This window comes from Salvelinus alpinus, chromosome 33 (assembly GCF_045679555.1).
Source record: "Salvelinus alpinus chromosome 33, SLU_Salpinus.1, whole genome shotgun sequence".
In the NCBI taxonomy this organism is placed as follows: Eukaryota; Metazoa; Chordata; class Actinopteri; order Salmoniformes; family Salmonidae; genus Salvelinus; species Salvelinus alpinus.
In genome coordinates, this window is record NC_092118.1 from 6,671,955 (window position 1) to 6,695,460 (window position 23,506).

Sequence of the window (23,506 nt, forward strand, 5' to 3'; positions counted from 1 at the left end):
CCAGTGTCTACATACGTGAAAACAGCACGTTTCTATGATCTGTGGTTAAAAAGACGAGAAGAAAAGTCCTAAAAAATGCTTCTCTCTGACATAACAGGGTACGATTCAAAGTTTTTTTTTAAACTGTGATTTACAAAACCTGCAACAAGTTTCTAGCAAGAGGGAGGGTATTTTCTTGCTCCCCATGATACCATGTCATCGTGTATAACTCTATAAATGTATATATCTTTTCTACAAAATGTAGAAATGCGCTGTTTTTACAAATGTAGACAATGGAATTGTGCTGGAGTAATGAAAATGAGATTGAAAAGTGGTGGAGTTGTGCACTAACTGGAGGAATGCACTAACTGTAAGTCGCTCTGGATAAGAGTGTTTGCTAAATGACTAATATGCTGTTTTATTTCCCTATTCTCACTTAAAATTAAAGTCCTCATCCTTAATATTGCACTGCTACCATCTTGTCTTGCTTCCTCACCGAATCCACCACTACAAGAGTACCCCATCACAAAACGTTCTCCTTTGACGTTTGTGTTTCTTCCTGTGTGAGAACACAAGACACCTGGATATCTGTTAAATCTTATGACTTGTATTAGTGACAGTATCTTCCTAGCTTCTCCTTATTTAGCACAGTGCACACCCCACCACAGCAATGCAGGTGTCAGCTTCAACAAGCCTCTCACTAAAGGTTACAGGAAGAGGGCATGCAATAGGACATGAAACGATCACTTTTGATTTCCAGTAAATGAACTCAATACAGCATAGTAGAGTATGTATTCCTCCATTCGCCCACAGTGCAGCCGAGCCGTGTTTGATATGGAGAAGGTGTTGCAGTTCAGCTGTTTGTGGCCTTGTGCTCTAAAGCAGTGGAGGCTGAACGTCCTTCCTGGCTGTCAGAATCAGGGCTGTCAAGGGTGCAGTCTGAGTGTGTGTGTGTGTGGTCAGCCCACACGGCGCTACACTGTTGTACGGTCTTACTCATCAGCCATAACAGCTCTGGTCGCACAGAGCAGGCATATGAAACTGAGTGTCAGTTTACCGGAGCTGAGGCATGAGTTGGTCGAGTGATCTCGCTCCTCGTGGCCGATGTGAGCAAAACGTTTAAACAGGTTAACGATCAGACTGAATACCAGGGCGTGTTCTCAAAGCATGCGCAGACCAGCTGGCAAGTGTCTAAACAGATATTTTCAATCTATCCTTGTCCCAGTCTGTAATCTCAACATGTTTCAAGATGACCACCATTGTCCCTGTTCCCAATAGCTCCAAGTTAACCTGCCTAAATGACTATTGCCCTGTATCACTCACATCTGTAATTATAAAGTGCTTTGAAAGGCTGGTCATGACACACATCAACACCATCATCTCAGACACCCTATAGACCCACTCTCATTCACATACCATCCCAACAGATCCACAGATGACGCAATCTCAATTGCACTTCACACTGCCCTCTCCCACCTGGACAAGAGGGGAAATAACTGTAAGAATGCTATTCATAGACTACAGCTCAGCATTTAACACCATAGTCCCCTCCAAGCTCATCACCAAGCTAGTTGACCCTGGAACTGAACCCCTCGCTCTGCAACTGGATCCTGGACTTCCTGACGGGCCGGCCCCAGGTGGTGAGGGAAGGCAACAACACATCCGCCAACTGACCCTCAGCACGGAGGCCACTCAGGGGTGTGTGCTTAGTCCCCTCCTGTACTCCTTGTTCACCCACGACTGTGTGGCCACGCACTACTCCAACACCATCATCAAGTTTGCTGGCGACACGACAGTGGTAGGCCTGATCACCGACAACGATGAGTCTGCTTACAGGGAGGAGATCAGACTTAGCAGTGTGGTGCCAGGACAACAACCTCTCCCTCAACGCCAGTAAGACCAAGGAGCTGATAATGGAGCGGGTGCTGTTGTGGAGTGAGTCGAGAGTTTCTTGGCGTCCACATCATTTAGGACTTATCATGGTCCACACACACCCGCGCTGTCGTGAAAAAGGCACGGCAGCGTCCCTTCCCCCTCAGGAGGCTGAAAATATTTGGCATGGGCCCTCGGGATCCTCAAAACGTTATACAGCTGCACCATCGAGAGCATCTCGACCGGTTTGAGTGTGTTAAGAACTGCAACGCTGCTGGGGTTTTCCTCGTTGAACAGTTTCCCGTGTGTATCAAGAATGGTCCACCACCCAAAGGACCTCCTGCCAACTTCATACAACTGTGGGAAGCATTGGAGTCAACATGGGCCAGCACCGTTGTGGAACACTTTCGACACCTTGTAGTTCGTACCCCGACAAATTGAGGGTGTTCTGAGGGCAAAAAGTGGTGCAAGTCAATATTAGGAAGGTGTTCTTAATGATATGTACACAGTGTATTTATCTGATTTTTAGGTATTCCTATTGGTTGGTTAAATTTACATATCATTAGGGTGTTATTGGTCATGCTTGCAGATAGGGGGAGATTGCGAACGTCAATTCTTCCCAGCCTGATATTGTTATGCAAGCGGTAGGTCACGTTCCGAAATACAACTGCACATGGGGACAAAGATCGTACTTGTTGGAGAATTGTCCTCTGGTCTGATGAAACAAAAATAGAACTGTTTGGCCATAATGACCATCATTATGTTTGGAGGACAAAGGGGGAGGCTTGCAAGCCGAAGAACACCATCCCAACCGTGAAGCACGGGGGTGGCAGCATCATGTTGTGGGGGTGCTTTGCTGCAGGAGGGACTGGTGCACTTCACAAAATAGATGGCATCATGAGGATGGGAAAGGAATGTGGATATATTGAAGCAACATCTCAAGACATCAGTCAGGAAGTTAAAGCTTGGTCGCAAATGGGTCTTCCAAATGGACAATGACCTCAAGCATACTTCCAAAGTTGTGGCAAAATGGCCTAAGGACAACAAAGTCAAGGTATTGGAGTGGCCATCACAAAGCCCTGACCTCAATCCTATAGAACATTTGTGGGCAGAACTGAAAAAGCGTGTGCGAGCAAGGAGGCCTACAAGCCTGACTCAGTTACACCAGCTCTGTCAGGAGGAATGGGCCAAAATTCACCCAATTATTGTGGAAGGCTATCCAAAACGTTTGACCCAAGTTAAAACATTTAAAGGCAGTGCTTCCAAATATTAATTGAGAGTATGTAAACTTCTGACACACTGGGAATGTGATGAAAGAAATAACATCTGAAATAAATCATTCTCTATACTATTATTCTGACATTTCACATTCTTATAATAAAGTGGTGATCCTAACTGACCAAAGACAGGGAATATTTACTAGGATTAAATGTCAGGAATTATGTAAATATATTTGGCTAAGGTGTATGTAAACTTCCAACGTCAAGTGTGTGTGTGTGTGTGTGTATATATATATACTCTCGCACACTACATTAACACTCCCACACAAAACGGACACATACACTACATACGCAAACACACATAACACACACACATACATATTAGACACACACGCACTCACACACACTCATTTGATTTTATTCCTCTTGTTACTATTTTAAACTCTGAACTTCACGGTAAAGACTACACCAGTTGTATTCGGCGCATGTGACAAATAAAATGTGTGTTGATGTGTGTGAGACAATCTTGCCTGTGGGTCAGTTAAGGGGACAAGGGACACTCCAACGTGGAGAGAAGGACATCTGTGTAGCATTAAAGTCAGGTGGCACGCAACTCCTTTTTATAGTAGTTTCTATTTATTTTAATACCTTTGGAACACTGGGACATTAATATCACTGAACAGACAGTACTTGCCAAAGCTAGACCTCAAAAACATGTTGGTTTGATTTGGAAATGTTGGTCAGTAATTTGGTTCTGATGAGCATAGCATTGTTGTCTTGACTATTACAGTATATCTGATATCGCTGTGGATTTGAGCAAGTGCATTAGAGAGATTAAATCAATTTGAATTCAATGCCATTTTTGATTTAAACAAAACTTTCCATACATGTTTGCCCATGGAAAAAGTTGTCAGAAAGTTACTTTTTGGACCTGAATGCCAAAACATTCAGGAGAAATTTCAACCATTTTGCATTTTATTTTATATTTAACCTTTATTTAACTAGGAAAGTCAGTTAAGAACAAATTCTTATTTACAATGACGCCTACCCCGGCCAAACCCGAACGACGCTGGGCCAATTGTGCGCCGCCCTATGGGACTCCTAATCACAGCCGGTTGTGATACAGCCTGGAATCGAACCAGGGTCTGTACTGACACCTCTAGCACTGAGATGCAGTGCCTTAGACCGCTGCGCCACTCGGGAGCCCAGTGCATCCCCCACTCTACCATGAGACTCCATGTCTTCATCACTGGAAAAGATAAACGTTTGAGTTCGATACCATTTAAACGGTTACAAACAGTGCTGCCAAACAATTATTATTTATTGGGGGAAAAAACATTTGGAATAAAAATGGTCGGTGTTAAAGGTAAACGCCTATTATTTTTCTTTACGTATGTTGTAACTTAGACCCTATTTCACATCATCTGAGGTTTTTGTGTTGTACCTGCCATCGGTTGAGACATAACATGCTCCTGAATACAGGGTGGGTGTCATTTCAGCCATAGAAATATAATTAAAAGAATCAAGCTATCGATTGAGACAACGGCAATTTAGCTGGTACACCATTGACATTTTAATTGGATTTAAATTGTAACTTATATTTACTACCACAAAGATGACCGCCGGTCCACCCACTGTTGAATGTCAACTTAAATGATCATGTCTATTCTATTATCTATATTTCTATGATTTCAATAGGTTTCCTATGGAGGATTGACGGTATATTTTAAAACACCTCTTGGTAGTACCATTTGTATAGGGCAAAGGATTATGGCCCAGGCAAGGCTTCTGATCTGATCCTGGATCAAAGGGTCACTGGTCCAGTCTGGTGGTACCATTTGAAAGTTGAAATTTAAAATGTTATTCCCATTTTAGTACATTTATCAGCCAAAACATGACACCCACCCTGTATTCAAGAGCATGTTGTGTCTCAACCGATGGAGGTCACAACACAAAAAACCTAAGATGATGTTAAACAGGGTCTAAGCTACAACATATGTGAATATTTTTAAAAAATCTGATTTTTTAAAATTTATTTTGATAATCAAAGTTTAAAAATTACAATTTGTGTAAAAAAACGTTTTCCCAGAAATTATAAAGTAGTTTGACAACCCTGTATGTAAGCTTTTAGATTAAATCAATTTCAACTGTTTCTCTTTTCCAGTGATGAATACATGGTTGTCTCATGGTATGGTGGGGTATGCAAAATGGGTCAGCTTTGAGCTCCTTTATCTCTTGTGGTTCATAAGGATAGCGTAGCTAACAAATTGTCAGCCAACATAATGTGTAACTTAACTTATTTGAAAAGTCATTACTATATTACATTGTTCAACATTTTCTTAACATTTGTCATTAGTTAGTTCAATTCATTTGTATTCGCTTTCGTCGGCTGCTTATTTTCTGCCATTTTCTTCAAATCTGAAAACGTTGTGAAGCCACGCCCATTTTCTGAAGAATTACATTATGGGCCCTAAAAGTACGGAAATAGTGTCCTCTGCGTGTATACTTTGTGTTTTGGCGAATTTAGTACGACATCCGGGAACTTTTGGCACACTAATTATATCCATACTATGACCAATAAGCGTACTATATACTCAATTCACGTCACAAGTAGTACGGTTACTATGAGTATTCAAACACAGCTATAGTCTTTCATGTGCCAGCTAATACAGTGTGTTAAAGAGCCACTGAACACGCCAATTGGCACTTGTGTTTATCCTGTTGCTCATTAGAAAAATGTGATTTCAGTCCGCATTTGGTAAATTATCTTTGTCCCACATGAGACGCTGCAGCCAATTTTACTTCTTCAAAATCCCCAGAATGAATCTAAGATAACTCAAGAAATCTGTACTTCATTTTGACTCTTTTGCCAAGGATGCTTTAGTTGTGCAATTTTACATCTAACTAAGGTGTTTGGTGCAGTATTTCTCAACATTTTATTTTTGCGATGTGTTGTCTTTATGTAAACAATGTCTCACTGTCATAGCTATTGGATAGAGAGGAATCACCGCCACTGTTCACCCCATGTTAGTGGGCAAATTGACATCATCAAATCAGAACCCAACCTTCATTTACCCGTTGTCACGCACAGATTCTCCAAACTCACTTTTAGATGAGACTTTATGACAAATTATCCCATTTACACTTTGTAAATCAATTTTGTCGCTAGAATAACTGTTTCTGACTCATCGATGCCACAGGCTGTTTTTAAAGGCAGTCGCTCTTTTAAAGCAACATCAAAACCAGTGTGTGTCTGTGCATTCAGTTTACGTATGTATGAGAGAGCATTAACACTCAAGTAAACGGCTCATCAAGGAACCGTGAACTCTATTACCAGAGTTATTTTAGTGCAACCGTTCACCCACTCCCCCCCCCCCCCCCCCAGCCCGCCTCTGACACTCCCCCTCCAACAAGTCTGCCTCGGCTGCCTGGCTGTGACACACATTCTCCCTCCACATGAACCGCTCTGTTGTTGCTCTCTCTCTCTCGCTCTCTCTCTCGCTCGGGCCACACATGGACTAAAAGTTAGACAGACAAGCTGAGGAAAGGCGTGGATGGTTATTTACCTGCTTCCATCAGGTTGTATTTTGAATCATGACTATTTAATTGACTTGTGTATACTGTGGTCTTGCCAAATGTGATGTTGTTATTGCTTATACTCTTTCTAATGCAGTGCTGTATCTTTTTGTCCCTTGAGGGCTTCAGTTGGTGTGGATATAGTGTATCAGTGTACAGTGTGATCTGCTGTTTGATTTTCCACAGGAGGCTGTACGCTGCCAGAGAAGGGTTTGTTGATAGAACAGAGGCATTGTGGTGGAAAAAACAACAAGTGTTTGGATAAATGATAAAGCTGGTCTGATTGTGCTCTTTGAAGGGTGTCACTCACTCTGTCACTCTTGAATGTTTTGGGAGGTTCTCTACAATACACATGGGTTCTCATGTATTTTCTGAGAACAGCTTAGGAAGTACAGCCAGAGTAGGAACAGCTGTTGCGTATACTGGTCCATAGTCTAAGGCTGAGATTGTCAGTCGTAACATTCCGTTGTGCCTTTTCTTTGTGATTTGTAGGTGAGAAGACGTGTACAGACCTGTTTTTGTACGGTGGTATATTTGAAAAAAGACATATTGAAATGGCTTAATTTACTCTGAATAAAATGACACTGTACTCAGAGGAAAAATGCATTTGGTTCGTTTTGAACTGTATACCCTGTCAAGACAGAGGGGTTTTGTGCATTACACAAACCATATCTGTTTTTCATGAAGTGAGTTCACCAAAAATGACCAACCGTAAAGTTGGTTGCCAACCATTTGCAGTCAAAGGAAACTAACTATATCTGGTTGTACTGTGCTGAAGTAGATCTTGCTTTCTCTGAAAGATGGACAGTATTAGGCGAGAGATCTGTTGTACCTTTTCCCAGGAGCCCCTAGCAGTTTGGCTGTGTAGGGTTCGATGACAGACAGACAGAGACAACTTTGGACTTGCAGTGGCATTGTTTTCCCACACTGATCGACAGACCAGGGGGCATTATCACTCGGTCCGCCTCTCCTTGTTCCGCCTCTACAGTTCATATTACATTTCAGAGCATGGTAATCTGTGGAAATACCAGACTCCGTATGTACTAGGTGTGGTATCTGACACAAATCAACTGTCATCCATGTGCAGCAACAGATGTTTGGTGACTGTTTCCAAGAATGACAGGGGCTGGTCTCAGACATGCACAATGGGCCTGTCGGGGAACAGTTGTACCTCATGATACTCATTTTAGGGTTACGCTATAAGGTATGCGTGTAATGTAGGCTAACCTAGAACAGCTGTAGAGTAGTGTACACAATTTTGGGGACATTTCTTTAAAAAATAGTATTGTAGATGAGATGCAACAAAGTGATGTGAAATAACTTGCTGATAGATTACAATCCAATTAGGGTAATCATGTGGAAAATTGAAATTACTCAATGTTCTTTTGACTAATTGTGCATTTGTATGGGCATTGAGGAAGGTGGGAAAGATCAGTATTTTAGAACTGCAGCCTACAGTAGTTGTTAAAGAGTAGAAGAGAGTCAGTGTAATGATATCATGGCTATGTTCATCAAGCATACAGGTACATAGGAAAACATCAAAAAACAGTACCAGACAAAGGTTTGGACACACCTACTCATTTCAGGGTTTTTCTTTATTTGTACTATTTTTGAGATTGTAGAATAATAGTGAAGACATCAAAACTATGAAATAACACATATGGAATCATGTGGTACACTTTTTTGGTTAACAAATCAAAATGAAGTTTATATTTGAGATTCTTCAAAGTAGCCACCCTTTGCCTTGATGACAGCTTTGCACAGTCTTGGCATTCTCCGAACCAGCGTCATGAGGTAGTCACCAGGAATGCATTTCAATTAACAGGTGTGCCTTCTTAAAAGTTAATTTGTGGAATTTCTTTCCTTCTTAATGCATTTGAGCCAGTCAGTTGTTGTGACAAGGTAGGGGTGGTATACAGAAGATAGCCCTATTTGGTAAAAGACCAAGTCCATATTATGGCAAGAACAGCTTAAAAAGGAAAGAGAAATGACAGGCCATCATTACTTTAAGACATGAAGGTCAGTCAATCCAGAACATTTTAAGAACTTCGAACGTTTCTTCAAGTGCAGTCACAAAACCCATCAAGCGCTATGATGAAACTGGCTCTCATGAGGACCACCACAGGAAAGGAAGACCCAGAGTTACCACTGCTGCAGAGGATAAGTTTATTAGAGTTACCAACCTAAGAAATTGCAGCCTAAATAAATGCTTCACAGAGTTCAAGTAGACGCATCTCAACATCAACTGTTCAGAGGAGACTGCGTGAATCAGACCTTCATGGTCGAATTGCTGCAAAGAAACCACTACTAAAGGACACCAATAATAAGAAGAGACTTGCTTGGACCAAGAAACACGAGCAATGGACATTAGACCGGTGGAAATCTTTCCTTTTGGTCTGATGAGTCCAAATTTGAGATTTTTGATTCCAACTGCCGTGTCTTTGTGAGATACAGAGTAGGTGAACGGATGATCTCCGCATGTGTGGTTTCCACCGTGAAGCATGGAGGAGGAGGTGTGGGGGTGCGTTGCGGATGACAATGTCTGTGATTTATTTTGAATTCAAGTTACACTTAACCAGCATGGCTACCACAAAATTCTGCAGCGATACGACATCCCATCTGGTTTGCGTTTAGTGGAACTATCATTTGTTTTTCAACAGCACAATGACCCGACACACCTCCAGGCTGTGTAAGGGCTATTTGACCAAGAAGGAGAGTGATGGAGTGCTGCATCAGATGACCTGGCAACCAATAAGCCAACCTCAACCCAATTGCCATGATTTGGGATGAGTTGGACCGCAGAGTGAAGATAAAGCAGTCAGCAAGTGCTCAGCATATGTGGGAACTCCTTCAAGACTGTTGGAAAAGCATTCCTCATGAAGCTGGTTGAGAGAATGCAAAGAGTGTGCAAAGTTGTCAAGGCAAATGGTGGCTACTTTGAAGAATCTAATATATCTAAAATATACTAGATTACTAGATGTGTTATTTTATAGTATTGATGTCTTCCCTATTATTCTACAATGTAGAAAATAGTAAAAATAAAGAAAAATCCTTGAAAGATTAGGTATGGCCAAACTTTTGACTGGTACTGTATATATACACACATCAGTACATGTACAATTGAAGTCGGAAGTTTACATACACCTTAGCCAAATACATTTAAACTCAGTTTTTCACATTCCTGACATTTAATCCTAGTAAACATTCCCTATCTTAGGTCAGTTAGGATCACCACTTTATTTTAAGAATGTGAAATGTCAGAATAATAGCGAGAGTGATTTATTTCAGCTTTTATTTATTTTGTCACATTCCCAGTGGGTCAGAAGTTTACATACACTGAATTAGTATTTGGTAGCATTGCCTTTAAATTGTTGAACTTGGGTCAAACGTTTCGGGTAGCCTTCCACAAGCTTCCCACAATAAGTTGGGTGAATTTTGGCCCATTCCTCCTGATAGACCTGGTGTAACTGAGTCAAGTTTGTAAGGCCTCCTTGCTCGCACACGCTTTTTCAGTTCTGACCACACATTTTTCTATGGGATTGAGGGCTTTGTGATTGCCACTCCAACACCTTGACTTTGTTGTCCTTAAGCCATTTTTCCACAACTTTGGAAGTATGCTTGGGGTCATTGTCCATTTGGAAGACCCATTTGCGGCCAAGCTTTAACTTCCTGACTGATGTCTTGAGATGCTGCTTCAATGTATCCACATACCTTTCCCATCCTCATGATGCCATCTATTTTGTGAAGTGCACCAGTCCCTCCTGCAGCAAAGCACCCCCACAACATGATGCTGCCACCCCCGTGCTTCACGGTTGGGATGGTGTTCTTCGGCTTGCAAGCATACCCCCTTTTTCCTTTTTCCAAACATAATGATGGTCATTATGGCCAAACAGTTCTATTTTTGTTTCATCAGACCAGAGGACAATTCTCCAAAAGGTACGATCTTTGTCCCCATGTGCAGTTGTATTTCAGAAGGTGACCTACCGCTTGCATAACAATATCAGGCTGGGAAGAATTGACGTTCGCAATCTCCCCCTATCTGCAAGCATGACCAATAACACCTTAATGATATGTAAATTTAACCAACCAATAGGAATACCTAAAAATCAGATAAATACACCGAGTGTACATATCATTAAGAACACCTTCCTAATATTGACTTGCACCACTTTTTGCCCTCAGAACACCCTCAATTTGTCGGGGTATGAACTACAAAGTGTCGAAAGTGTTCCACAATGGTGCTGGCCCATGTTGACTCCAATGCTTCCCACAGTTGTATGAAGTTGGCAGGAGGTCCTTTGGGTGGTGGACCATTCTTGATACACACGGGGAAACTGTTCAACGAGGAAAACCCCAGCAGCGTTGCAGTTCTTGACACACTCAAACCGGTGCGCCTGGCACCTACTACCATACCCCGTTCAAAGGCACTTAAATCTTTTGTCTTCCCCGTTTTCCCTCTGAATGACACACATACACAATCCATGTCTCAGTTGTCTCAAGGCTTAAAACCCCTTCTCTCTACACTGATTGAAGTGGGTTTAACAAGTGACATCAATAAGGGATCGTAGCTTTCACCTGGTCAGTCTAGGTCATGGAAAAAGCAGGAGTTCCTAATGTTTAGGCCACTCAGTGTATAGGCATACACTGACTGACTACTAAACTGGAGATAGGGGGATAACAATCAAATTGTGGTGAACAATAACCATCACTGATACTGCTGTTTTAGTGCTGCCTTGAGCCATTGATCAGAGTTCAGCCCTGTGTTATCCTGCCCTTTGTTGTCCTGTGCTGAGTGACACCACAGTATAGGGGAAAGAATTATGGACCAGGCCAGGCTTCTACTCTTATCCTGGACCGATGGGTCACTGGTCCAGTCTGTCTCCCCATTCTGTCTAGTCTGTGAGAAACCTCAGTTGCCCTCTGCTACAGATGAGCAGTTGAAATTTCCCTCCATAAATTACAGTAGCCGGTGCTATTCGCCATGCTAGCTATGTTGACATGGCTGTGGAAATAGTGTGCTCTCTGAGCTCCCATCAGGCTGTGCCAGCTAGCCAGGCTGTTCCAGTGCCTCCCTCCCTGTAGTGTTGTGCTGAAGCTCAATGAATGGATGTTTATGTCAAGGGAGGGAGAGAGGAGACAGACCTATATAGGGATGGAGAGAGGAGACATGTAGAGCACAGAGCACTATGTTTGTGAAATCAGCCTACGGTGCGTCATTTCTGCAATCTGAATTATTCCTCTCCATATCTGTCAACAGACCTTCAGGCAATATTTCAGTTCACTGCACATCCATTATGTAAGGGTAGCTTAGTTATTTGACACTGTCCTAGAGGACGACCTAGCCTGGGAGAGTTAACGCAGTCTAGATCAGGCATTTTCTCAGGGGCTTTTCTAGGACACGTCCATGTCTCCCTATCCACAGGGGGATTTATCATCAAGACAAGTGCCCTCAGCGGATCTAAGGGAGATGTATCCATAGACATGCCAAGAGGGTGACATTTTACTTTTGATTACAGTGGGAGGAAAAGTATACATTTAAGGTCGTGCTGTGAGCTCCATTATCCTCGTAACATTGGAGTGTTTACCAAACCGAGGGCAGCAGCATGAAGGCCTCATTCTTGACAGTCCCTATTATCACGCACTATGCGACGCTGGAGGACAAGAGCTCCATGGCTATTTTTTTTCCTAATGACCTTTGTACGTTTTACATGTAAATATTTAATTGAATAGGTTAGTTATGGTGATATTTTCCAGTGGTGGTATTTGCTGGCTGTAACCCCCCCCCCCCCCCCCCCCACTTCTCTTTTTCCATGGAGGATGAAACCGAATAACAGCTCAACTGTTTTTCTCTGCTGTCACGTCAACTTCTCCGCTGAAAGGAAAGTCAATAATCTACTAATTACTAAGAGTAAGACATTCTGACTCAACGTTGGGCTCACAGCAGAGTGACTTCATTTGCAGGTTGAATTGAGGTTTGTCTGTCAAAACAGTGCTTTAAGGCTGGGCTCGAGCCCTAAGGTCCATAACTCAGAATGGAAACAAAAACAGTCCTCTGTTTCTCAGGTCCGCTGGTAAACACACTGTAACCTAATTTATTTTTTACTGACACTCCCTCTCGACTCCATTCTCTCACACCATACTGTCAACATGGCTCAGGCTCACACTGAGCACAGCTCGCATACCGCACTGTACTGCTTCTTTGCAGGGACGTTTGAAAGCTACCACAGTGAGAGTGACTTAATTTTTTTTCTTTTTCTTGCATCTTTGGTTAATCCGTTTTGTGACATATTTAAACGTTAGAAAGGAGCGTCTTCATGGAAACAACATATTTTTTCCCCCTGAAGATTTCAGTGCACTTACGATACAGTTCACATTTAGGCTGCTTCTATCTGAGGGTACCTTGAATGGATTATTGTACATTTGTTTGTAACCGATTTGGTGATTTAACTCCTGCATTTGTTGAACCGTAATGGGGCAACTAATCACTTTCAGCTGCTTTGGGTGATCGGGTAAATCCTAAGGCTATAGGCATGTGCAATGTATCACAGCAGCAGTCTTAACAAGACCCATTCAAATCTCCCTCAGTTCAAATAACATCACTCTACTGAGGGTCATAACAAAGCCATAACATTTACAGTACAACTGTAGATGTGATTCCACTCGTTTCTGGCCACACAGGTAGTCCCCCTAGATGGTTTGAGGCATGAAATCTGGTACTGTCGATCTCATTTACATTCGCCCCTGCGGTATTAATGCATTTAACAGACCAGGATGTCCAGATCGATCAGGAGCCGGAGCAGTGGGGGCACACACTTGGCCTGATGCCCATCCCTAACCCAGGCACATTGACCTGGATGATGGCTCCATGATACCGGCCTCATTGGAGCACGCCTCAGTAATCTAGAGGAACAGGTGGTTACCCAGCTCGGACTGGGTTGATGAGCTGGTGGGCTTATGCCTCAACCCAGCATGCATGGAGAGCTACCCTCCTATTGGTTTTCACTCCAACCCCAGTTGTAACTAACTTGATTCAGCTTAACAAGTGGCTAATTATTAGAATGAGCTACGCTATATTAGGGTTGGAGTGAAACCCTACAGGACGGTAGCACTCCAGCACAGGGTTGGAGATGCCTGGTCTATGGTCTAGGAGAGAGAGGTCTTTCTGTCTCTCTCTTCCTCTCCCCTCCCGTTCTGTCTCACTGGTGCACACACACACTCTCCCTCTCTATCTGTGAGGCATGGCAGGAGGTAGTCTCTTTTGACTATTATCTGTGATGTGTACATGTGGAGCCTGGCGGGATGCAGCGGGAGGCAGCCGCAGTGAGAGAGCAGCCAGGGGGATATAAACAGGGGGTGCTATAAATAGCCCAGTACTCTTCCTGTCTACGTCATATACAGTTGAAGTCGGAAGTTTACATACACTTAGGTTGGAGTCATGAAAACTCATTTTTCAACCACTCCACAAATTTCTTGTTGACAAACTAGTTTTGGCAAGTCGGTTAGGACATCAACTTTGTGCATGACACAAGTAATTTTCCCAACAATTATTTACAGACAGATTATTTCATTTATCATTCACTGTATCACAATTCTAGTGGGTCAGAAGTTTACATACACTAAGTTGACTGTGCCTTTAAACACCTTGGAAAATTCCAGAAAATGGTGTCATGGCTTTAGAAGCTTCTGATAGGCTAATTGACATAATTTGAGTCAATTGGAGGTGTACCTGTGGATGTATTTCAAGGCCTACCTTCAAACTCAGTGCCTCTTTGCTTGACATCATGGGAAAATCAAAAGAAATCAGCCAAGACCTCAGAAGAAAATGGTAGACCTACACAACTCTGGTTCATCCTTGGGAGCAATTTCCAAACGCCTGACGGTACCACGTTCATCTGTACAAACAATAGTATGCAAGTAGAAACACCATGGGACCACGCAGCCTTAATACCGCTCAGGAAGGAGACGCGTTCTGTCTCCTAGAGATGAACGTACTTTGGTGCGAAAAGTACAAATCAATCCCGGAACAACAGCAAAGGACCTTGTGAAGATGCTGGAGGAAACAGGTACAAAAGTATCTATATCCACAGTAAAGCGAGTCCTATATCAACGTAACCTGAAAGGCCACTCAGCAAGGAAGAAGACACTGCTCCAAAACCGCCATAAAATAGCCAGACTACGGTTTTCAACTGCACATGGGGACAAAGATCGTAATTATGGAGAATTGTCCTCTGGTCTGATGAAACAAAAATATAACTGATCAAATCAGTTAAGTTCTTCCACACCAATCTCGGCAAACCATTTCTGTATGGACCTCACATAGTGCACAGGGGCGTTGTCATGCTGAAACAGGAAAGGGCCATCTCCAAACTGTTACCATAAAGTTAGAAGCACAGTATCATATATGCCGTAGCATTCAATGGAACTAAGGGGCCTAGCCCGAACCATGAAAAACAGCCTCAGACCATTATTCCTCCTCCACCAAAATGTACAGTTGGGACTATGCATTCGGGCAGGTAGTGTTCTCCTGACATCTGCCAAACCCAGATTTGTCAGTCAAACTGCCAGATGGTGAAGTGTGATTCATCATTCCAAAGAACACTTTTCCACTGCTACGGAGTCCAATGACGGCGAGCTTTACACCACTCCAATCTACGCTTGGCATTGTGCATGGTGATCTTAGGCTTGTGTGCGGCTGCTTGGCCATGGAAACCCATTTCATAAAGCTCCAGACAAACAGTTATTGTTCTCACGTTGCTACCAGAGGCAGTTTGGAACTTGGTAGTGAGTGTTGCAACCGAGGACAGACTATCTTTACGCGGTTCAGCACTCGGCAATCCCGTTCTGTGAGCTTGTGTGGCCTACCACTTCACGACTGAGCCGTTGTTGCTCCTAGATGTTTCCACTTCACAATAATAGCACTTGCAGTTGTCCAGGGCAGCTTTAGCAGGACAAAAAAAATATTAACGGACTTGTTCTAAAGGTGGCATCCTATGACGGTGCCACGTTGAAAGTCACTGAGCTCTTCAGTAAGACCATTTTACTACTAATGTTTGTCTATGGAAATTGCATGGCTGTGTGCTCAGTTTTATACACCTATCAGCAAGGTGTATGTCAGGTGTGGCTGAAATAGCCAAATCTGCTAATTTGAAGGCGTGTCCACATACATTTGTGTATATAGTGTATCTAGCTACCCACTAATCTTCCACAGAGTAGAGGAGATCCCCAGTTCCTCCACCCTCATCTGATTCTGGTTCCCCATGTTGTCCCAGCAGTGTTGCTCTTAAAGGTAGACTGATATTGTGCACGCTATCCAGGTTAAGTGTCCAGTGTTAACACCACTGTCTGTGGTATTTGTTTAAATGTAAATCAGCACTCTGGATGGTGTTTTCCACCCCTCTTGTCACTTTGTCTCATTGAATGTTTAGTTTAAATAATTTATTTATAATTTTTAATAATTTATTTATTTAACCTTTATTTAACTATGCAAACCCTAACCAGGACGACACTGGGCCAATTGTGCGCCGCCCTATGGGACTCCCGATTTACGGCCGGTTGCGATACAGCCCGTGATCGAACCAGGGTCTGTAGGGACGCCTCTAGCACTGCGATATAAGCTGCATTGAAGACAAATTCCAAGGAAGGACCAATGGAGAAAAAAAACTAAAACTAAACCTAAAGTCTAAATATATATACTATGAATATGAAATGTAAATACATATTTAAATATCCCTGTCACTTTTGCATTCTATTCAAAGCTCCATACAAAGAGCCAACAATACCACACTGTAAGAGCCACAGCACAAGTACTAAAATCAACATTGGTTTCGAAGGATGTACGCACGTGTGGTAATGCTCTGTGGTTTCATTTGGGTTTATATTTACAATGGACCTATCCAGCTTTTGCCTGTACAATACAGTATGGCGTTAGCATTACAACAGCTTCAAACACTGACTCCACTAGAATACAGTATGTATACTTCAGCGATAAATGCCCTCCAGACCCCAGCTGTTATACTACCTGTCCCAGTCGCATACAGTTCTGTATTATTCACAATACCTTTCATCTTTTGCTGCATTCCTCCATTTTACTTGCTAGTTTAGGTTTTTTTTAACAACTGATGCTGGGTCAGTCTACACTCTGGTAGTCAAATTGTTTTAGTCACATGCGCCGAAATGCTTACTTACGAGCCCCTAACCAAAAGTGCAGTTTTCCCCCAAAAATATGGATAAGAATAAGAGATAAAATGAACAAGTAATTAAAGAGCAGCAGTAAAAAAAAAATACAATGTATACAGGGGGGTACCGGTGTGGGGGCACCGGTTACTTGAGGTAGTATGTACATGTAGGTAGAGTTATTAAAGTGACTATGCATAGATTACAACAGAGAGTGGCAGTGGTGGGGTGGGGGCAATGCAAATAGTCTGGGTATCCATTTGACTAGATGTTCAGGAGTCTTATGGCTTGCGGGGTAGAAGCTGTTTAGATGCCTCTTGGACCTAGACTTCGAGCTCCGGTACCGCTTGCCGTGTGGTAGCAGAGAGAACAGTCTATGACTAGGGTGGCTGGAGTCTGACACCGCCTGGTATAGAGGTCCTGGATGGCAGGAAGCTTGGCCCCAGTGATGTACTGGGCCGTTCGCACTACCCCCTGTAGTGCCGTGCGGTCGGAGGCCGAGCAGTTGCCATACCAGGCAGTGATGCAACCAGTCAGGATGCTCTCGATGTTGCAACTGTAGAACTTTTTTGAAGATCTGATGACCCATGCCAAATCTTTTCAGTCTCCTGAGGGGTTATAGGTTTTGTCGTGCCCGCTTCACGACTGTCTTAGTGTGCTTGGACCATGTTAGTTTGTTGGTGATGTGGACACCGAGGAACTTGAAGCTCTCAACCTGCTCCACTGCAGCCCCATCGATGAGAATGGGTGCGTGCTCGGTCCTCTTTTTCCTGTAGTCCACAATCATCTCCTTTGTCTCGCTCACGTTGAGGGAGAGGTTGTTGTCCTGGCACCACACGGCCAGGTCTCTGACCTCCTCCCTATAGGCCGTTTCGTCGTTGTCGGTGATCGGGCCTACCGCTGTTGTGTCATCGGCAAATATAATGACGGTGTTGGAGCCGTGCCTGGCTGTGCAGGCAGGCATATCCCGATCCATATCAGGCAATGGGAAGAGACTGTGACTAATTCATCTACCAGGGATGGAGTGCATAATGCAAACAGGACTGTGTGTGTAAGCCTATCTATATTTATGTATTTTTGAAACGTGTGTGTGTGTATGGTACTGTGTGTGTTTTTTCCCCCCCGGATGCATTGTATTTCAAATTGATTTGTTTGGGAGTCCATGGGACTGGCCATCGTGACAGTGTTGTGCCGTAGAAAACCCAATGCTTTTAAGCAATTCTATTGCACAGCGTGCACTCACTGTGACGCACATACATAACGCTAAATGCACATATTTGAGAGGATGTAGGCCTAGAGAGGCTAACATTTTTAATGTGTTGAGCTAATTGTTTTGGTAACCAATCTCTTTCCGTAACCTTGTTATCTATCTGTCAAAGGAAATGGGGGAAAGGAAATGATCAATCTAAAGGACTTGAGAGCTTGTGTTGTGTTTCGAGCTTATCTTAGCCATGGAGTCGATACAGTGACACTGCCCTAGAAGTTTAATCATAGCCACCTCAGGGGTTTGCTAAATGTATCTGTTGGCTACCGTACAGTATATTGTGACTACCTTGGCATAATAGTAAACATATGTCACTGATTCTAGATAAAACCATTCAAGAACAGGACTTTGATATTTATCATAGATTCTGGAGCTGGGAAGTCAAAACGTCTGTGGTTCTGTTTTGAAAGACTGTCGCATTTTCCCTGATCTATGATTTAAACGCTACTGTACGTGAATACAGCCACGTATGCTTGAGGCCTCAACCAGCTGACCTTTGACCCTGATTCCCAGAATGCTCCAGGGGTTGGAAACCCAGACTGGGAATACACACTGAAGAGATGGTTCATATTAGAGCCAGAAACCCTGTGCGCCGCTCGTGTGCCGGATGCCCGAAAAACTTTTCAGTATGTACTTCCAACATATTTGTTTAAAGGCCCAGTCCAGTCAAAAATGTGGTTTCTTATGTTTCGTATATACAGTATTTCCACACTGAGGTTGGAATAATACTGAAAATGATGATGATGCCCATTTAGTGTAAGCTGTTTGAAAAGACTGCCTGAAATGTGTTGATGGGATGGGGTTTTGGCCTGTCTGGTGACATACCAGGCAGTAAATTAGTTAATAAACCAATCAGAACGTGTGTTCCAAATCTCTCTGCTAACAGCTAGTTTTCAATTTCCCCCTCCCCCCTCCCCAGACCACTCCCAAACAGTCCGAGCAGAATTCTTGCTTGATAAATTGCTCTTGCTATGAAGCTATTTTAGTTTTTTTCAATTAAATATTTTTTTTTAATCACATGAAGGTACTTAATTGTGACCCAGAAATTATTTGATATTGAGATAAAAACAGCTGCATTGGACCTTTTGAAATATATGAATCTGACAGCTACATTACACAGTCATGGGACATCATGCTAATAGGCCTCAGTCCTGTCCACTTATGGTGAACTAAATCTCTGTATATTCGGAGATTTAGTAAATTCCATATCTAACAAATACAATGTCTCTCTGCACATACAGTGCCTTTGGAAAGTATTCAGACCCCTTCACTTTTTACACATTTTGTTACGTTACAGCCTTATTTTTTTTATCCTCAGCAATCAACACACAATACCCCATAATGACAAAGCGAAAAAGATTTTTTTTAAATGTTGCAAATGTATAACAAATAAATAACAGAAATACCTTATTTACATAAGTATTCAGACCCTTTGCTATGAGACTCAAAATTGAGCTCAGGTGCATCCTGTTTCCATTGATCATCCTTGAGATGTTTCTACAACTTGATTGGAGTCCACCTGTGGTAAATTCAAATGATTGGACATGATTTGGAAAGGCTCACACCTGCCTAATATCAGGTTCAATAATTGACAGTGCATGTCAGAGCAAACCCCAAGCCATGAGATCGAAGGAATTGTCCGTAGAGCTCCGAGACAGGATTGTGTCAAGGCACAGATCTGGGGAAGGGTACCAAAAAATTATTGTAGCATTGATAGACCCCAAGAACACAGTGGCCTCCATTCTTAAATGGAAGTTTGAAAACACCAAGACTTTCATAGAGCTGGCCTCCTGGCCAAACTAAGCAATCGTGGAGAAGGGCCTTGGTCAGGGAGGTGACCAACAACCCGATGGTCACTCTGACAGAGCTCTGGAGTTCCTCTGTGGAGATGGTTGCGCTTGTGGAAGGTTCTCCCATCTCTGCAGCACTCCACCAATCAGGCGTTTATGGTAGAGTGGCCAGACGGAAGCCACTCCTCATTGAAAGGTACATGACAACCCGCTTGGAGTTTTCCAAAAGGCACCTAAAGACTCTCAGACCATGAGAAACAAGATTCTCTGGTCTGATGAAACCAAGATTCAGCTCTTTGGCCTGAATGCCAAGCATCACGTCTGGAGGAAACCTGCCACCATCCCTACGGTGAAGCATGGTTGTGGCATCATCATGCTGTAGGAAATGTTTTTCAGCTGCAGGGACTGGGAGACTAGTCAGGATCGAGGGAAAGATGAATGGAGCAAAGTACAGAGATCCTTGATGAAAAGCTGCTCCAGAGTGCTCAGGACCTCAGACTGGGGCGAATGTTCACCTTACAACAGGACAATGACCCTAAGCACTCAGCCAAGACAACGCAGGAGTGGCTTCGGGACAAGTCTCTGAAACCTGTTTTTGCTTTGTCATTATGGGGTACAATTTTAATCAATTTTTGAATAAGGAAAAACTCAAGGGGTCTGAATACTTTCCGAAGGCACTGTAGATGTATGTGTAAAAACCCTACTATGAGTTACCAGTAATTTACTGTATACAACATTTTGAATGTCTACTTTACGTACTGCAGCTGTAAGACCTGTGGATGAATCCCTGCGGTTAAAGCAAATGTTTGAATCATCTGCGACTGCCGTTAATCATTTTCCCACTAGGCCTTCTCATGTCTCTCTTCATGCTGCGTTACAGATGGATTAATGATGCTTGTGTGGCGGAAACAGTCTACTCAGCTTGGTCCTTTTATCCCCAGCCTTGGTCGTGCTTCTCTCCCCTCCACATCCCACCCCACCCACACTACCCTCTTGGCCATTTTTGTTATTACTTTATTTTCTGAATGTTTAATGAATTGAATAAGAGATGAGACGGATCAAAGGCTCCTTTGGCAGGTTCTAGGAATCCATTCAGATTGAAATGAGGAGTGTTGCTTTGTGTGTGTGTGTGTATGGTTTCTTTTTTTTTCAACGTCTCTCCTCCACAACCAGTCTTAATCACAAGAGAGGTAGAGCGACATGAGAGTATCCATGACATGTATAATAGTTCAAAGGAAAATAAGCCTTTCCATGCCCTATACATATGACACACTTAATGGTTCATCCTCAACACTTCATTAACAGGGGCCTTGGATCTATCAGTCATAAACACTTCACCTATCTTCTCCATTTGTGGTTCGCATTAGCTGCCTGCCACAGGATGTAAGAAGACGCTGGGTCACTGACGTTGATGCTTGTCTTCAGCTTGAATCAAAGCATCGACAGGCTAATGCTGCTGAGCACTTCTACTACTTCTACACATGTCACTTCCTGTGAAGGGTATCTGTATCAGTCTGTATGTAATCAGAGAAGGAGGCTCTGGGTGATTATGAGGGTCTGAGATCAGTAATACAACAGCTTGGCATCCTGTGGAGGTTGCCTGAGCCCTGCCCCACTTCTCTACATCACAACTGTGTAGACGGTGGTTTATGAATTCACAATTCAGATTGTGATATCTAAGTAAAGAAGATCAGAACAATGACTTCCTTTATGAAGTTGATATCCACCATTCCCTTTCATTGTTGGCAGAGGGAAATGCGTTGAATGGAGTTGAGGTTACTGGATAACGACGCATTCTTTGGTTCTGTCAAGTGGCGTATCTGATGAGGTGATTGAACAGAATTTTAGAGGCAGTTGCTAAATATATCCTCTTGCTTTGTGCTGTAGTGGCGTCACAATGGCTGTCATGTGATAGGTGACCTGGACTCGGCTCTACTTTCACCAGACAGAACACTACCGAGGTATAGCGTTACAGGTGGTGAGTTATTGAACCGGGGCGGCTGGTCACGTTGCTTGTACCGGAGAATGGAACTGTTATCGCTCTAGATGCGTTGACTAATGTCCCTTTGTAAGCAGATTCAGTTACTGACAGTATCACTAGTCAGCCAATTGAGGTTGCTCTTTGAGCATCTAGGCCCAGATTAGTCTCGTGTGCTTTACCTTCTCTGGCAGCAGTGTACGAGTTCAGACATTTCACCTTCAGCTTTTCCACACGGGGTGAAAAGAACAGTACTGCATCCCTATTGGTAAGAGTTGGATAGTGGCTTGTGTACAGTATTGAAGGTTTTGCTGACAGACTGATTTTTTGTACCAACAGCCACTGCAGAGGGACATTGAAAAGGGAACCCACAAGCTGTGGGTTGTCATGGACACCTTTTTCCGCCGGCACTTTAGACTGAAAGGGGCGGAACAATGCCAATACAGACGGCCTGGCGTGGCGGTGCCCACAAGCAAGGCTCGCCGGCGCTCCAGTGTAGGACTGCCCTCTGCTGGCCTGGTCCAACGTAGACGCTCTAGTGTGGGACAGCCATTCACAGGTCCTGTCGGACGCAGAAGGTCCAGTGCAGGCCTGTCGCCGACTTCTCAATCCCAACGAAGACGTTCCAGTGTTGGCCTGCCGTCAGGCTATGTGGGCCGTAGAAGCTCCAGTGTGGGCTTGGCCTGCGCTGCTCACCAACAACGCAGGCGCTCCAGCGAGGTGCAGGGGTTACCCCACTGTTATTATGGAGGGGGGCAGCTAGTGAGGACCAGATACTACACCAGGCGTCGCTCCAGCACCACCATGGCCTGTGTCAATCCCCGCTTCTCTGTCCGCCGCCGGCAAGCCGCCAAGCTCCGCACCATTGACACCCAACTGCTGGGGCCTTCCATGCTGCTGGCCAGCCTGGTCCAGATGAGTGCGGAGCAGCAGAGGGCACCAGTGGCGCAGGGCGGTGAGGGGGCATCAGAAGAGGGCACTGAGAGCTGCCCCTCCTCCTCGTGCTGCTCCGAGTCGGAGGGGGACAGCTGCAGTCAGAGAGAGTGTAGCACCAGGTCGGAGGGCAGCGGGAGTGAACAAGAGGGGACTGAGGCATCATCATCATCATCATATCCAGAGGGAGAGAGGACGTCTCCATGGCAGGACTGGAATCAGGCTCATAGTATGGCAGCCTTGACGATGGAGAGCATCCAGTCCCGGCCCCTGATCCGCGCCCCGCGCTGCCTGCGCCGTAACTCCTCCCACCTGCTGCCGGCGGAGGCGGTGCACCGTAGCAGGGCGGCCTACGGGGTGCACGGGCGCTACCGACGTTCCAGCCAGTTACGGAGGCCTTCCACTATCTCCAACAGCGCCTGGCAAGGCAGGCTAGTCCCCGCACCCAGCCGCAGGAGCTCTATAGTGGCCCGCCACTCCTCCCGTTCCCTGTATAGGAACTGTTCCGCTTGCTGGAAGCCCAGGGGCCGCAGGGAGTCCCTCAGCCCCCTGCAGGGCATCTACTATGACCCCCGCCTGGAGACTTGGAGTGGATTTGTATCGTATGTAGACCCCCTACCTTCGCCTGTGTGTGTGTGTGTGTGTGTGTTAGGGAAGTGGGGGGGGGGGGGGGGGGGCTTCTATGTCAGAATATACACAGAAAATGTCTGTTTAAGACCAC

General features: G+C 44.1%; 1 protein-coding gene across 16 annotated transcripts in view; it reads left to right on the plus strand.

The window, feature by feature from the left end:
* Positions 1 to 23,506, plus strand: part of LOC139563159 (diacylglycerol kinase zeta-like) — a 131,471-nt gene that overhangs the window by 55,531 nt on the left and 52,434 nt on the right. For 9 of the 16 annotated variants that reach the window (XM_071381481.1, XM_071381484.1, XM_071381487.1 and 6 more), the window contains exons 1-2: positions 6,502 to 6,650; positions 22,192 to 23,387. The exons of 6 other annotated variants lie outside the window; for them this stretch is intronic. In XM_071381481.1, coding sequence (XP_071237582.1) covers positions 22,240 to 23,387 — 1,148 coding nt within the window. In that variant the 5' untranslated portion in view covers positions 6,502 to 6,650; positions 22,192 to 22,239. Of the gene's footprint in view, positions 1 to 6,501; positions 6,651 to 22,191; positions 23,388 to 23,506 lie in introns of those variants that run through there. One more of the 16 variants, XM_071381482.1, reaches the window with a different exon arrangement.